Source organism: Homarus americanus, unplaced genomic scaffold, assembly GCF_018991925.1.
Source record: "Homarus americanus isolate GMGI-L3 unplaced genomic scaffold, GMGI_Hamer_2.0 scaffold4800, whole genome shotgun sequence".
Lineage (NCBI taxonomy): Eukaryota > Metazoa > Arthropoda > Malacostraca > Decapoda > Nephropidae > Homarus > Homarus americanus.
The window spans coordinates 2,441-19,479 of NW_024712992.1; the positions used below are offsets into that span (position 1 = coordinate 2,441).

A 17,039-nucleotide genomic window follows, 5' to 3' on the forward strand; every position below is an offset into this window, starting at 1 on the left:
CCCCTCCTGTTACTGCTACACCTCCCTGTTACTTCTACACCTCCACCTGTTACTACTCCACCTGTTACTGCTACACTCTACCCACCTGTTACTGCTACACCTCTACAAAATTACACTTTTAGGTTTGTCCGTGGTAGTTCAAATACACAAGGTTAATTTGGTCAGTATTTTGGGGTGATTTTATACAGAGACATATATTAACTTGCACACGGTTGGCGACAAACAATACCAGATGTACCCAATTTGCCAGGTTGTGCAGGTTGTACCCAGATTTGTACCCAGATTTGTATCCAGATTTGTACCCAGATTTGTACCCAGATTTGTACCCAGATTTGTATCCAGATTTGTACCCAGATTTATACCCAGATTTGTATCCAGATTTGTATCCAGATTTGTACCCAGATTTGTACCCAGATTTATACCCAGATTTGTATCCAGATTTGTACCCAGATTTTTACTATTATAACCAATTAAATTCTGGACATCCATATTTCGATAAGCCTTGTATATAACTCTCTCTAGTACCTCCACAGACACAGACACACACACACATATATATACAGGTATATATCATGGTATTACTAGAGTTTATCCACCCTTTAATTTGCGATTATCTCTCTCTCTCTCTCTCTCTCTCTCTCTCTCTCTCTCTCTCTCTCTTTAACCCCTTAGTCCTTACCCGCAATCATGTTTACGAAAAGTGGTTTACGTCTTTAGGTGTTGCAGCCAGAGGAGGAGAGGAGAGGGAAGGGGAGATAATTATAGTGATTGTAGGTCTTTAGTAAAGCTACACACTATGTTCATGTTTCCCCTGAGAGCAATAGAAAACACAAGTAAACAAAGGGGAAACAATAAAAAAATAAAAACCTAAATCCGGCTCACAGACCTGATTTGAGGGGGTTCCCGGGTTCGATGGGGGGGTCGAGGATTTGGTGGTAGGGGTTCAGTGGAATTTATTGTGTAACTTTAATGAATTAGCTAAAGGTATTCCTGAGGCAGAGTTGAGCACTAATGAGTCGTGAGAAGGTCAGGGTATTAGCGTTATGTTGTAGTATTAAAAGGTAAATAAAACTGTATTTTTTCCTTGTTTAATTATATGTCTGTCTCTCCTTTCCTCCCGCCCACACGTCTCTTTCCCCATGTTTCCCCTCCCCCACGTCTCTCCCCTCCCCCACACGTCCTCCTCCTCCCCACGTCTCTCTCCCTTCCCACACGTCTCCTCCCATGTTCCTCCTCCCCACACGTCTCTCCCCCCCTCCCCCACACGTATCTCTACCTCCCCACACGTTCTCCCCCTGCCCCACGTCTCTCCTCCCCCACGTTCTCCCCTCCCCACCCACGTCTTTCTCCCTCCCCCGTCTCCTCCCCATGTTCCTCCCCTCCCCCCCACACGTCTCTCTCCCCTCCCCCCACGTCTCTCCCCCACACGTCTCCTCCCACATGTCCCTCCCTCAAATAAATATATCCCCATTGCAGTAACCACGGTCAGTAATCCTGTAGACATTTCTTAAAGATGACCAGCGTGTAATACAAGTCGTTCTTTTAGTCTTATACCAAAGTGTTTCAGGTTAATCTGATGTGTGCAATGACTATACAGGTCGAGTCCTAATTGTGATAACCGAACGTATCTTTCTGAGACACTTCAATACACAAACACACACACATCCACACACACACACACACACACACACACACGCACATGCACACATCTCGTCATCCCCTCTCCCTCCCTCCATCCCAGAGAATTTTCCTGAGATACTCTGAGAGAATTGTATTACAGAAGACAAGAACATTGCTACACATTATTTACTACCACGACGAGAACCCACCCCCTCCCCCTGCCAAAAAAAACAACAACAACAAAAACGACATAAAAAACAACAACAAAACAATATTACCACATCACTTGTCTATTAGTGGTCAGATTCCTCTATTCTCAAGCGAGATTTACGACCATAGGGGAGAGGATCGGATCTTACTACTGTCAATTCCAATTCCTCTCCAAATTGCAGGGAATCTTCTACCAGCCATACATGTCACTTTCTTCCCCCCAAAACTCCCCTTCCTACACCAAGGTATCGAGGAACCGTATGTCCGGGTGAATTTGGGGTGATATTTCTTAGTATCGATTTGGGTTGGGTTCCATTGGGAGAGAGAGAGAGAGAGAGAGAGAGAGAGAGAGAGAGAGAGAGAGAGAGAGACGAATATTGAAAAGCATGAAGAGTGGATGGGATGAAAGAGAGGAATCGAAAGTGAGAGGGGTAGGTGAGAGGGATGAGAGGGCCAGGCGAGGATCAACAGCTACAGAACGAGACAGTCAGGAGATAAATTTGGTTATTGTTGATTCCCGATTTTGTCTCTTTTTTTTTGCTTTGTTATGAGGAGATGGTGATGCTGTCTTAACACACACACACACACACACACACACACACACGCACACACACACACAGTCAGTCAGTCAGTCAGTCAGTCAGTCAGTCAGTCAGTGTATCTATCTATCTATCTATCTATCTATCTATCTATCTATCTGTTATTTCTCAGTGTCTATTTTCTGGGGTTGGATTATTAGTTAGGTTAAAGTTTGGTTAGGTTGTGTTCAGGTTAGGTTTAGGTTAGGTTAGGTTATGTTAAGGTTCAGGTTAGGTTAGTTATGTTCAGGTTAGGGTTTAGGTTAGGTTAGGCTAGGTTATGTCTATGTTAGGTTAGGTTATGTCTGTGTTAGGTTAGTTATGTCTGTGTTAGGTTAGGTTAGGTTTCCTCAAGCGTAGATCTCCAGAGACACACACAAGGCAAAAATATAGGTGTAGTATATGGGGTGCTATGCTACAGAGGCTGCGGCAGGAGGGGAAGACGAAGCATGAGTAGGAGGAGGAGAGGAGGGAAGGGGGAAGGAAAAATTGATAAAAAGGGGGAAATAGAAGAAAAATCGTATGGAGAGAAAACCCTTGGCTGACGCACGAGAAATATGTTATAGCGTCTCTTCATCCTTCCTCCGTCTATCTCTCTTTCTCTTACCTTTCCCTCTCTTCCTCTCTATCTCTCTCTCTCCTTCAGCCCCCCCCAGCATCACAACAGCAAGGATTAACACCAACTTAAAACATGCTAGGACCGGAGAGCTACTGTACTTGGTCAGACTCTTATTGGGGGAGACTTTGAAGATTAGACACCCCATAGGATCACTTGAAAATTAGACACCCCATAGGATCACTTGAAGATTAGACATTCCATAGGATCACCTGAAGATTAGACACCCCATAGGATCACCACATACATAACCTGCAGATAGAAAATAACATCACATGACCATCTACACTGACGGCTCTCTTAGCACTGTCTGTGGGAGGGCTGGAAGTGCTGTCATTGTAATGTACTGTAATAGAGACGGGAGCTAGAATTAATAACAGGTCATCTACTCTACAAACTGAACTATTTGTCAAACTCACAGCCCTGAAACTTGTTGAAGACACTGCCACTGACAGTCTCATCATCACTGACTCCATATCCTCACTACTTGCTCTTGATTCCCTAGGCTCAGATTGTCACCCGCTTGTCACTGAAGCCAGACACAAGTATATGTGTCTTGTTGACGGGGGGTCAGGATCAAGCTGCTGTGGCTCCCCTCTCACATAGGCATTAGTGGACATGATAGAGTTGATGACTTAGATAAACTCGTGTCCAACAATGACAAAGTTGAGTACAATCTGGGACTGTCAACCAGAACCTTAAAAACTGTAATCAGGAAAGAGCTTTCTGATAAATTTGAAGCCAATAGACAAGTGTAAACAGGCACTAGTCAATCCATTGTTTACCATGATGAGATGTATCAAATGAATCATGTATATGGAGCAAGTAACAAGATCACTAGATTACAAGATGTTGCAACCGCTAGATTAAGGTTAGGATATAAGTACCTCTGGCAGTATGTTCCTCAAGCAGATGTAAACAAAACTAAATATAAAGTGTGTGGCCAGACATATGGCCACACACTCCAACACTATGTCTTAGACTGTGAAAAAATAGAACCTTATAGAGATAGAACCAAGCACACTGTGTATACAATGGCACAGCACTTTATCTCTGGTGACAAGATAGCTGATGTACTAAGGCTGTATCCACACTTGGCATCTAGCACCTAATTAAAATTCCATGTACCGACTTAAACAAACAATATACTGGAAATACTCTGTAACACTAACCGCCACAATATCCTGACCACTGGGGCCTGATACACACCCTTTGTGGCCTCTACTCTGTAATCCTTTTTGCGCTACCGCTCGCAGGATGAGTATGGGGTGCACAATAAACTAGCTGCTGTCCGCGGTAAAATTCAAATTCAAATGAAGATTAGACATCCCATCTAATTTTATTTGAAGATAAACTAATCTAACATAACCTGCGAGGGATTAGATTAAGTTAGGTTAGGGTAGGTTAACGTTAGTTTAGGTTAGATCAGGGTTGGTTAACATAGGTTAATGTTAGGTTAGGTTAATGTCAGGTTCATATTAGGGTGGTTAATCTCTAGATGAAATAAACTGGGGTGTCTAATCTTCAAGTGAGGAATGATAGCCGCCTCTCCTTGGGGAAATCTGCCATGTTGATATTCAGTGTGATGGATGGTGTGTGTGTGTGTGTGTGTGTGTGTGTGTGTGTGTGTGTGTGTGAGAGAGAAAAAAATTGTGTGTTTTTGTGTGTGTGTGCAGTCAGATTATCCTGGAAGTGTCGACAGTATTGAAGTTGTGAAATCATAAACCATACACATACACGGCCAAACACACACACACACACACACACACACACACACACACACCATGCTGATTGTGCTCTAATTAGCAATGAAGTTTGTTGCCCAATAATACAATTTCTGTGTCGTCTTAACTGCCTCGGGAAAATATTACAAACCCAAATAAGAAATATATTATTGAATTAACGCCGTATAGTAGTTAGGTTAGATTAGGTTAGGTTAGGTTAGGTTAGGTTAGGTTAGGTTAGCGTCCACCCACCCACCCTGAGGCATTTACTCACTCTTATCAGGGAAATACCCCCCTCCCCCCCATTAGCCTAACCATTAACCAGGCTTATTATGGTCGTCACTCTTACCTCTAACTACCAGATAAACATTTACAATCGCCCTGTACCACCACCTTCCCATTTTCTTTTAACATTCATTGAAAATAACACAAAGAGGAACTAGTGTTGTGTTCTGGGGGTTATGAATACGGTAAATTGGTGATTTTTTTGTTGGTGGTGTGGGTGGGTGGGGGTGTGGGGTGGTGTGGTGGGTGGGTGGTATGGTGGGTGGATTGGTGGTGGGTGGGTGGGTGGTGGGTGTGGGTGGGCAGGTGGGTGGGTGGTGGTGGGTGGGTGGTGGGGGGGTGGTGGGGTGGGGTGGGTGGGTGATTTGGGTGGGTGGGTGGTGGGGGTGGTGGGTGCTTATACCAAATTTTTCTACTGTATCAGCTCATGCTTTGTACGATTAAACCCAAGAAAGTGATGATTGATGATGATGATGAGGATGATGATGACAGATGATGATGATGGCGACAGAATATAAACACACACACACACACATACACACACACACACACACACACACACACACACACACACAATAATACGCTATTTTAGGATGGCATTGGTGCCACCATCATCACCATCACTCATCATCATCACCACATCGCCTCCGTCAACACCATTAGTCATCACACGCCACCAACGTCATCCTTGTCAACACCATTATTATCGTCATCGTCATCATTTTCGTCATCAATGTCACTCACCACCATCACTCTTACTACCACCATCACCACCACTCACCACTATCACTACCACCATCACCACCACTCACCACTATCACTACCACTATCACCACCACTCACCACTATCACCAAAGACCGATGCCAAGAACGAGCCAGCTACGACACTCACGATCTTCCCTGAGACAATGTTTCTCACTTGGTTTCTCAGATGACACCAATTGAGTCATTTGAAGATCTGACACCGCAGGTTATTTCACATGATGATTGAACACCTTAACGTTGCCTCTGGGGTCAGGTCAGGTTAGGTTAGGGTAGGGTAGGGAAGGTTAGGGTAGGGTAGGGTAGGGTAGGGTAGGGTAGGGTAGGTTAGGTCAGGTCTCATCAAATTGCTTCAGTAACTCACTAAGGCGCCGCTACACCCAGAAGTTATAACTGTCAACATTGTAAATTGAATCACCATCCCTCCGCAGTGGAAACCAATTGGGGTGTTAACAGGGTCATTAACGTTCTAAGAATTAATTATCTCTGTTTAATTGAGGCATTAAATGTTGTTTTTCGTGTTTACTGACAATTAGGATCTATTATTAGGGATGACCTGAAGATTAGACACCCCTGTTGAGCTAAGTCATTGTACTCAAGGTAGCTGGGATTGTACTCAAGGTAGCTGGGATTGTACTCAAAGTAGCTGGGATTGTATTCAAGGTGGGTAGGAGCGTACTCAAGGTGGCTGGGATTGTACTCAAGGTAGCTGGGATTGTACTCAAGGTAGCTGGGATTGTACTCAAAGTAGCTGGGATTGTATTCAAGGTGGGTAGGAGCGTACTCAAGGTGGCTGGGATTATACTCATGGGGTTAATTATCTTACTCGCTGGGCTGAGTCATTGTACTCAAGGGAAGAGAAACCAGTTAATCCAAGAGGAAGCGCAAAATACTGTGTACACACACACGCAGACACACACACACACACGCAGACACACACACACACACACACACACATTAATAATATTCGGCATCCTTGACCAATTTAGGTTGGTGCTTGCGACGTACCTGGCGCTCCTCTCGGAGCAGCTATGGGTCAATCACAGTGTTGGCCCATACCAACCCCTTCCCCTGAACCCTCCTCCCCACCGGAATATCAACATGTTCTGCCAGAAGTTACTATTTCATTTAGGAAAGGAACGGAACCAGTGTTAAACAGAGGTGAACAGTGGTGAACAGTGCTTAAGTCAGTGAGAACAACTCAACAGTAACAGTGGTACCCAAGTTGACCTTCACACAGTGAGGTCCCAGGTACCCAGTGATAACGGCCCATGAGACCCAACTACCAGCGATGTGTTAATCCGTCTACGATAGGAAGGCCTGGAACCACACCTCACTCATATAACACCATCTGTGAGGGAATTACTACACCACGTGAGGCCCCTCATAACACCATATGTGAAGGAGTTACTACACCACGTGAGGCCCCTCATAACACCATCTGTGAGGGAATTACTACACCACGTGAGGCCCCTCATAACACCATCTGTGAGGGAATTACTACACCACGTGAGGCCCCTCATAACACCATCTGTGAGGGAATTCATTACACCACGTGAGGCCCCCTCATAACACCATCTGTGAGGGAATTACTACACCTCACGTGAGGCCCCTATAACACCATCTGTGAGGGAATTACTACACCACGTGAGGCCCCTCATAACACCATCTGTGAGGGAATTACTACACCACGTGAGGCCCCTCATAACACCATCTGTGAGGGAATTACTACACCACGTGAGGCCCCTCATACCATCTGTGAGGGAACTACTACACCACGTGAGGTCCCTCCTAACACCATCTGGGAGGGAGTTACTACACTATGTTTTTGCTGTTCAACACCTACATTAATCTGTATGTTCACTGTATGTTCCTTTACCTTTCTCTAATGAAGGCTTTTGTTAAACCACCAATGTATGTAATAAGTCATTTATGCCCAATGTATATTTTCAGCCTTCGGGCTGCAGAACTTTTTCAATAAACCGTTAATTATTATTATTACATACACACACACACACACACACACACGCAGACACACACACATACAAACAAACACACATTCCACACGCATACACACACACACACACACACATTCCACCTTCCACACACACACACACACACACACACACACACACACACACACACACACACACACACACACACACACAAACAAACACACATTCCAATTCTTCCACACACACACACACACACACACTTCATCCTTGACCACCGACGGGTCAGACTCACCTGGCGCTGCTCAACAGCAGCCACGTCAACTATTAGGTTGGCCCACCAACTCCCTCCCCTGAACCCTCCTACCCACCGGAATATCAAAAAGTTCTCGCCAGAAGTTACTATTTCATTCTGGAAAGGAATGGAATAAGTGTTGAATAGTGGTGAACAGTGCTTAAGTCAGTGAAAAACAACTCGGCAGTTGAGTCTTACCCAAGCTAACCTTCACACAGTGAGGTCCCAGGTACCCAGTGATAATTCCTCTGAGACTCCACGATAGAGAGGCCTGGGACCACACCTCACCCACTTGAGTGAGTAAAGTCCTGTGACAAACCACGTGGTGTCCCCATGATGCACGACACCACGTAGTGAGTGAGTTGCTGCAGCATCATGTGAAGTTCCTCATAACCCCACCTGTGAGGGAACTAGTACTCCACATGATGCCCCTCATAACGCCATCTGTGAGGGAATTACTACACCACGTCAAGCCCCTCATAACACCACCTGTGAGGGAGTTACTACACTACATGTCTGCTGTTCAACACCTCAGCTCACATGATTTACGTGTGTAAACATTAATCTGTATGTTCACTGTATGTTCCTTCACCTTTCTCTAATGAAGGCTTTTGTTAAACCACCAATGTATGTAATAAGTCATTTATGTCCAATGTATATTTTCAGCCTTCGGGCTGCAGAACTTTTTCAATAAACCGTTTATTATTATTATTATTACACACACACACACACACACACACACACACACACACACACCAATGACCAAAAAACTAAACCAAACATAATGCTCCTTTGGTTAAGTCAGGAAGGATGGGAAGTCAAAAAATGCCTCAGTTGGTTAATTTACATAATTCGCGGGAAACTGTTTACCCCGGGAGCGTTCTCGTAGCATCGTTCTCACTAGGAATCCGGAATCCGGTTGAAGCAGTGTCTTACCTACACATGGAGACTAATTGCATTCCTCCGCTGCTCTCAACAGTTTTACCCCTCTTCTTGTACCGAGAGAGAGAGAGAGAGAGAGAGAGCGAGAGCGAGAGAGAGCTATCTTAGAAGGCAGATTACAGTATCAATGTAAATTCTTGTCGTATGTTATTAAGAACAGCTATCACTACTACCACTACCACCACCACTACCACTGTTCATCACAATTAACATCACCACCACCACCACCACCACCACCACCACCACCACCAGCATCACTACTCATCACTCACCACCACCACCACCACCACCAGCATCATATAAATGGGCGGATCATCTTAGTGCTCACATTTAAAATTCCTGGGCAAAGGTACACTCCTGTTTTTAAGAGTTGGTATGCAAATGAGGCGCCAGAATCTCTCTCTTTCTCTCTCTCTCTTTTGAAATGTTAATATCTTTACTTTCTTTTTTCCTAGTTTTTGCCTCTGGGGAAACCTCTCTTTTTTTTCCGTCTTCTCTAAAACTAACCCCATATGTAAAAATTCTTCTTCTTTTTTTAGTTTCCCCTAAAAAAAATTCCTTTGTATATTTCATTTTTTTTCTTAGAATTAATATTAATGATGTGATTAAATATATATATTACTGTAATATTAAGGGAATAAAATGATAATTAATTAGTGTATTTCATAAGATTTCCACAGTAATTAGTTACCTCATTAGTTATTGATATTTAATTAGCTCAGTAGTTAAGTGTTAACATTCTTGAGTTTATTTTACCCAGATAATTAATTAATCACGTTTTAGGAATAATTAAATATTTTAAAGGGATTTGTTTTTTTTATTATAATTAAATATAAACTTTCATAATTAAATATATGCTATAGAAATAATCATAGTTTTTCTAAATACGTAATTTTTAAACCCAGTAATTAAAAATAGCTGAGATTTTATATTTTTACTGATTAAAATTGACGTAAGTGTTAAATTTGACGTAAGTGTTAAATTTGACTTAAGTGTTAAATTTGACGTAGGTGTTAAATTTGACTTAAGTGTTAAATTTGACGTAGGTGTTAAATTTGACTTAGGTGTTAAATTTGACTTAAGTTTTAAATTTGACTTAAGAGAGAGAGAGAGAGAGAGAGAGAGAGAGAGAGAGAGAGAGAGAGAGAGAGAGAGAGAGAGAGAGAGTGACTATTATCTTACAAGACTCCATAAGAAGAGTTGGGAAGTGATCAGTGTTGCTAATACCAAGAGAAGGGCCCCTCAAGTGATAGGCAATTCTATTATACTGAATGACCTGGAGATTATACGATTGATGACTTGGTAACACTGGAGACTACACCGCTGCTTCTAGGAGTTGCCATGTTTGTCTCACCTTGACCTTGCTTTATAACAATGGCTGAACAAGGTCATCAACAACAACAACAACAATAGTAATAGTAATAACAACTACAACAACAAGAAAATAATAATAGTAAAAAAAATGACAATGATGATGATGATGACTATGATGATGACGATGATGATGATGAGAGTAAATAATGATACTGCTATTACTGGTGTTAATGAGAGAGAGAGAGAGAGAGAGAGAGAGAGAGAGAGAGAGAGAGAGAGAGAGACAAACACATTCATACAACAGCATCTTAAAGCAGCGCCATAGTGGTGGAGAGAGATAGTGGTGGAGAGAGATAGTGGTGGAGAGAGATAGTGGTGGAGAGAGATAGTGGTGGAGAGAGATAGTGGTGGAGAGAGATAGTGGTGGAGAGAGATAGTGGTGGAGAGAGATAGTGGTGGAGAGAGATAGTGGTGGAGAGAGATAGTGGTGGAGAGAGATAGTGGTGTAGAGAGATAGTGGTGGAGAGAGATAGTGGTGGAGAGAGATAGTGGTGTAGAGAGATAGTGGTGGAGAGAGATAGTGGTGGAGAGAGATAGTGGTGGAGAGAGATAGTGGTGGAGAGAGATAGCGGTGGAGAGAGATAGTGGTGGAGAGAGATAGTGGTGGAGTATTTGTCCGACTGATTCATTCAAAAAGTGTTTAATTAGGCTAAGATCTTTTTTTATGTAAATGGGTTCAGTTTTTTCTCTTTTATATAATTATTTTATTTTATTTTTTATACCGATGCTATTTTTTGGGTGGGTTGGGTTAGGTTAGGTTAGCTGGCCGTAGAGGAGCTGCCTGATACAATAACATGTTAAAGAGTTTATAGGCAAAAGGAACACTAAAGTAACTCTATATGTTACTATTGTCTGCTGCTGAGAGATGGAATTTAACTGATGAAGAAAAATACCGCAAAAAAATACCGCAAAAAAATAATCGCAAAACAATTCTATCTTACAAACTTTCTCACTCCACAAAGTTGCCCTGAATGAAGAACTCAACAGAGACTAAATACTGCTTAAAAGTTCCACAGATAAGAAAGTTTAATGTGTCTAGTGAACTCTTAGCAAAATGTATAAATGTTGTCTTGACCACATGTAGAAACAGACAAGTTTTGTTTTAGAACTTATTGGATATTCTCAAGTTCAATTCGGAAACACACACACACACACACACACACACACACACACACACACACACACACACACACACACACACACACACGTCAGGACACCACACTCTCATCTGGAGGAATAAGAGGAAGAAGAGGAGGAGAAGGAAGAAGAATAAGAGAAGAGAAGGATACGAGAAGGAATAAGAGAGAAAGAGAGGAGGAGAAGAAGGTGGGAGGTAAGAGGCTGGCACCCCCCCTCCTTCAACTGAACCGTGGGCATCTGTGCTCTCAATAGACGAGGTGAGAGGGTATTCAGCAGGAGATAAGACTAGCATCGTGAGAGCAAGGGGAGGCGGCTTCTCACGCTACACTGTGTTGTGAGCTGACACCCTTCAAGTTGTTACCCTGAAGGACTGTGTGTAGTACAGCGCCCAGATACACTTGTGTCAACTTGTTCTTATTTACACAAGGCTGGGATATATCTAGATGCTCAAACACTGTGGTATGTATCCGCTTAACCTAACCTAACCTAACCTAACCTAATCTAACCTAACTACTAACCTAACCTAACTAACCTAGACCTAACCTAGCCTAGCCCTAACTAACCTAACCTCAGATTCGGTAACTGGTATATGTAATAATTTAGTCTATAGCAACAACGTAGACGTATTTACACTCGCCACCACTTACAAGATTAGGTGGGTTAGGTTAGGTTAAATTAAGATGGAATAGGATTGGAATTGAGATTAGGATAGGACCATTAGGATGGGATGGAAGTTAGTTAAGTTAGGGAGTCTTCTGATCCCTGTGTCCCACACACATGAACCATACACACATACGAGTACACAAGACATGTGTGCCATTGCCATTCATGTCCAAATAAGTAATAACCTCTCAATTTACTCCATTTCCCGTGGTGACTGTCCTCCCTCCTCCCCTTCCTCTCCCTCCTGCTTCCTCCCCCTCCCTCCCCCCTCCTGCTTCCTCCCTCCTCCTGCCCCCCCCCTCGACACATGAGGAACCACTGGGGTGGGGGGAAGGGGAAGGAGGATTGCCGGCCGGAAGTGTTGGTGGTCACCCTCCAGCACCCACCACCACCACAGCCACCACCATTTTCACCACCACCACTTCACCACCACCACCACTACACCCTCCTTCTCCGCCACCACCACTTCACCAACAACATCTACCACTTCACCACCACCACCACCACCACTCCTTCTCACCACCTTCATTCTACCCACGTATGGAATGACGTCACATAAATTCTAAAAGGTATTTTTATGATTGGCCCGTGTTGGGGTGTGCAAATAAACGTAGCTGAGACTAAAAGTAGCCTATTCCACAAGTGAACCTATTCACCAAGTGACCTATTCTTGTATTCACCAAGTGAACCTATTCCTGCAGTGACCTATTCACCAAGTATTTCCTGTGACTGGAAGGGATTATGTGAGTCATAGTCTATTAGTGACACCAATCTGCAAGCTCTATGGCAACTTGACTTTCACGATGGACAGATGACAGACAGACAGACAGATAGACAGACAGATAGATGACAGATAAATAGATAGATAGATAGATTTAGAGAGATTAGTAGTCCTGGTGAAGAAATAACAACCTCGGTGTGTGTGTTGTCCCCAGCAGGGAGGTACGTTATTGAGTTAGGATCAAGTAAGTTGTGTGTCTGTCTGTCTGTCTGTCTCTTTTTCACACACACACACACACACACACACACACACACACACACACACAAAATAATTATCGTTAAATATTAGACATTAAATTTTTCCTTAAATCTCTGAGTAAATAATGAGGTATCTACAAGCCTCCTTTACATCCTCTTCCTAGGATTCCCCTTCCTTTAAGGATCCTATCTCCCCCAAGGATCTCAACTACCGCAGGATCCCAACTACCTCCCAAGGATCCCACTTCCTCCCAAGGATCGCTACCTCCCAAGGATCCCTGACTGCAGGATCCCAGCTACTGGGATCCCATCACCCCTGGGATCAACTACCCCAAGGATCCCAACTGCCTCAAGGATCCCAACTACCCGGGATCCCAGCTACCCCCAAGGATCCCAACTACCCCCAAGGATCCCAACTACGCAAGGATCCCAGCTGGATCCCAACTTCACGGGATCCCAGCTACCCCCAGGATCCCAGCTACTGGGATCCCATCTACCTCCCAAGGATCCCAACTATCCCCAGGGATCCCCTGCCCCATCTGGGATCCGCTAGGATCTGTTTCCAAGGATCCATCTTCCCCCCAGGGTCCACTACCCCAGGATCCTTTGGATCCCAACTATCTGGGATCCCAGCTACCTCCCAAGGATCCACTTCACCCCAGGATCCCAACTACCCGCAAGGATCCCATCTACCCCAAGGATCCTAGCAACTACCTCCCAGGATCCCAACTACCTGGGTTGGCTGCATCCGGATCCCAACTTCTCCCAAGGATCAACTACCTCCCCAGGATCCCTATACCTCCCAAGGATCCCAACTACCACTCCCAGGGGTCGCTTCTCTAGGATCCCAACTGCCCGCAAGGATCCCGAACTTCTCCCAAGGGATCCCAACTACCTCCCAAGGGATCCCAACTACCTCCCAAGGATCCCAGCTTCCTCCCAAGGATCCCAACTACCTCCCAGGATCCCAGCTTCACCTCCCAGGATCGCTTCCTCCCAAGGATCCCATCTACCCCCCAGGGATCCCCTTTACCCCCAGGGATCCCAGCTACCCTCAGGATCCCAGCTACCTCCCAGGATCCCAACTGCCTCAGGATCCGCTACCCCCAGGATCCCAACTTCCCTCCAGGATCCCAACTACTGCAAGGGATCCCAGCTACCTCCCAGGGATCTCAGCTTCTGTCCCAAGGATCCCAACTACCCTCCAAGGATTGTCCCAAGGATCACTTCACTTCCCAGGATCTCAACTACCTCCCAGGGATCGGCTTCCTGCCCTCAGGGATCCCAACTACGCCAGGTCCCAACTACCCCCAAGGATCCCCAGCAACTCGGGCTACCCCCAAGGATCCTTCCACCCCCCAAGGATCCCACTTCCCCAGGATCCCAACTACCTTAAGGATCCCAACTACCTAAGGATCCCAACTTACCTCTGGGATCCCAGCTACACTCTAGGGATCCCAATGCCTCCCAAGGATCCCAACTACTTGCTCCGGGATCTCTCAGCTACCCCCAAGGATCCCAACTGCCTCCCGGGATCGAACTGCCCCAGGATCTCAACTGCCCCCGGGATCGCTACCCGCGGGATCCCAACTTCCTCCAGGATCCCAACTACCTCCCAAGGGATCCCAACTGCCCTCCAAGGACAACTACCCCAAGGATCTCCTTCCTCCCAGGATCCCAACTACCCCCAGGATCCCAGCTTCCTCCCAAGGATCTCAACTGCCCCAGGATCCCAGCTTCTTTGAGGTCCCCACTTCACCCCCAGGGATCTCCATGCCTCCCGGGATCCCAACTGCCCCCCAGGGATCCCAGCTTCTTGCCCCAGGATCTCAAGCACCCCCCAAGGATCCCCAACTGCCCACCAGGGATCCCAACTACCCCCAAGGTCCCAACTACCCGCAAGGGATCCCAGCTACCTCCCAAGGATCCCAACTACCCCCGGGATCCCAGCACACTCCCAGGATCCCAACTACTTACACTCCCAGGGATCCCAACTGCACCAAGGATCCCAACCCTCCCAGGATCCCCAACTACTCCCAAGGATCCCAACTTCTGCTCCCAAGGATCCCAGCTACCCCTCCCAAGGATCCCAGCAACTACCCCTCCCGGGATCCCAACTACCTCCCAGGATCCCAACTACCTCCCAAGGATCCCCAGCTAACCCCAAGGATCCCAAGCTACCCCCAGGATCCCCCTTCCCCCAAGGATCCCAACTACCTGGGATCCCAGCTACCTCCCAAGGATCCCCCAACTACCTCCCGGATCCCCTTCACCTCCCAGGATCCCAACTACCTCCCAAGGGATCCCAGCTAACCCCCAAGGATCCCAGCTTCACCTCCCAAGGGATCCCAGCTTCCTCCGGATCCCAACACCTCCCAGGATCCCAACTACCTCCCCAAGGATCCCAACTAACCCCCAAGGGATCCCCAACTACCTCCAAGGATCCCAACTACCTCACAAGGATCCCTTTACCTCCCAGGATCCCAACTACCTCCCAAGGATCCCAACTAACCCCCCAAGGATCCCAACTACCTCCCAAGGGTCCCCAACTAACCCCCAAGGATCCGCTACCCGCAAGGATCCCAGCTGCCTCCCAAGGATCCCACTTCACCTCCAAGGATCCCAACTACCTCCCAAGGATCACAACTTCACCTCCCAAGGATCCCAACTAACCCCAAGGATCCTGCCCCAAGGATCCCAACTACCTCCCAAGGATCCCAGCTTCACCCAGGTCACAGCCCACCTCCCAGGATCCCAGCTACCTCCCAGGATCCCAACCTAACCCCCAAGGATCCCCAACTACCCCCAAAGGACCCAACTACCTCCCAAGGATCCCAGCTACCTCCCAAGGGATCCCCCAACTACCTCCCAGGATCAAACTCCATCTGGGATCCCCAACTAACTAGGGATCAACTGCCTCCCAGGATCCCAACTAACCCCAGGATCCCAACTACCCTGGATCCCAACACCCCCCAAGGATCCCCAACTACCCCCAAGGGATCCCAGCACCACCCCCAGGATCTGGCTACCCCCAGGATCCCAACTGCCTCCAGGATCCCAACTACCCCAAGGATCCCAGCTACCTCCCAAGGATCTCCAGCTACCCCCCAAGGGATCCCAACTACCCCAAGGGATCCCAACTGCCTCCCAGGATCCCAACTGCCTCCCGGGATCTCCTTCTGCCCCCCAAGGATCCTGACACCCGCAAGGATCACAACTACCCCAAGGATCCCAACTGCTCTTTGGGATCCCCAACTACCCCCAGGATCCCCAACTACCCCCCAAGGATCCCAACTGCCTCAAGGGATCCCCTTTTGGGATCCCAACTGCCTCCAGGGATCCCAGCTACCTCCCGGGATCCCCAGGATCCTTCGGGATCCGTTCTCCCAGGATCTTTCTGTCCCAGGATCTCAACTACCCCAAAGGATCCCAGCTGCCCCCAGGGATCCCAACTGCTTTGGGGATCCCAGCTACTCCAGGGATCCTACGATGCTACTCAGGACAGCTTCCTCCCAGGATCCCAGCTACCTCAGGGATCTCTGTCCCAGGGATCCCAACTACCTCCCAGGGATCAGCTACTGAAGGATCCCCAGCTACCTTCTCGGATCCCAGCTTCCTCAGGGTCCCAGCTGCCTCCAGGATCCCAGCTTCCCCCAGGGATCCCAGCTACCCCCCAAGGATCCCAACTACCCTCAAGGTTCAACTACCCCCAGGATCCCAACTACCTCCCAAGGGATCCCCCAAGGTTCCTTCTTTAGGATCCCAACTGCCTCCCAGGATCCCAGCTACCCCCCAAGGATCCCCTTCTCCCCAGGATCCCAACTACCCCCAAGGATCAACTACTTACAACAATGGAAAAAAAAATTACTTGCCAGGGACTAATTTATTGCTGTCATCCCA

At 46.6% G+C, this 17,039-nt stretch overlaps 2 protein-coding genes across 2 annotated transcripts; both read left to right on the plus strand.

The window, feature by feature from the left end:
* The first annotated feature begins 232 nt into the window (after positions 1–232).
* Positions 233–14,884, plus strand: LOC121865466 (sporozoite surface protein 2-like). The gene is made up of 3 exons (XM_042364924.1): positions 233–430; positions 13,428–13,876; positions 14,002–14,884. Exons 1-3 carry the CDS (start codon positions 233–235, stop codon positions 14,882–14,884), a joined length of 1,530 nt encoding a protein of 509 aa, XP_042220858.1.
* A 28-nt stretch (positions 14,885–14,912) lies between these two features.
* Positions 14,913–16,721, plus strand: LOC121865469 (basic salivary proline-rich protein 1-like). The gene is made up of 2 exons (XM_042364938.1): positions 14,913–15,447; positions 15,718–16,721. The coding sequence occupies exons 1-2, from the start codon at positions 14,913–14,915 to the stop codon at positions 16,719–16,721; spliced, it is 1,539 nt and encodes a 512-aa protein (XP_042220872.1).
* Positions 16,722–17,039: the final 318 nt, after the last annotated feature.

Excerpts from the sequence above, each read along its gene's own strand:
- LOC121865466 (XM_042364924.1), top strand. The coding sequence starts at position 233 with ATGTACCCAATTTGCCAGGTTGTGCAGGTTGTACCCAGATTTGTACCC. Across the intron at positions 431-13,427 it reads CCAGATTTATACCCAGATTT|GATCCCAGCTACTGGGATCC; the intron begins GTATCCAGATTT and ends CCCTGACTGCAG. Across the intron at positions 13,877-14,001 it reads CCAGGATCCCAACTACCTGG|GATCCCGAACTTCTCCCAAG; the intron begins GTTGGCTGCATC and ends ACTGCCCGCAAG.
- LOC121865469 (XM_042364938.1), top strand. The coding sequence starts at position 14,913 with ATGCCTCCCGGGATCCCAACTGCCCCCCAGGGATCCCAGCTTCTTGCC. Across the intron at positions 15,448-15,717 it reads CTACCTCCCAAGGGATCCCA|GATCCCAGCTGCCTCCCAAG; the intron begins GCTAACCCCCAA and ends GCTACCCGCAAG.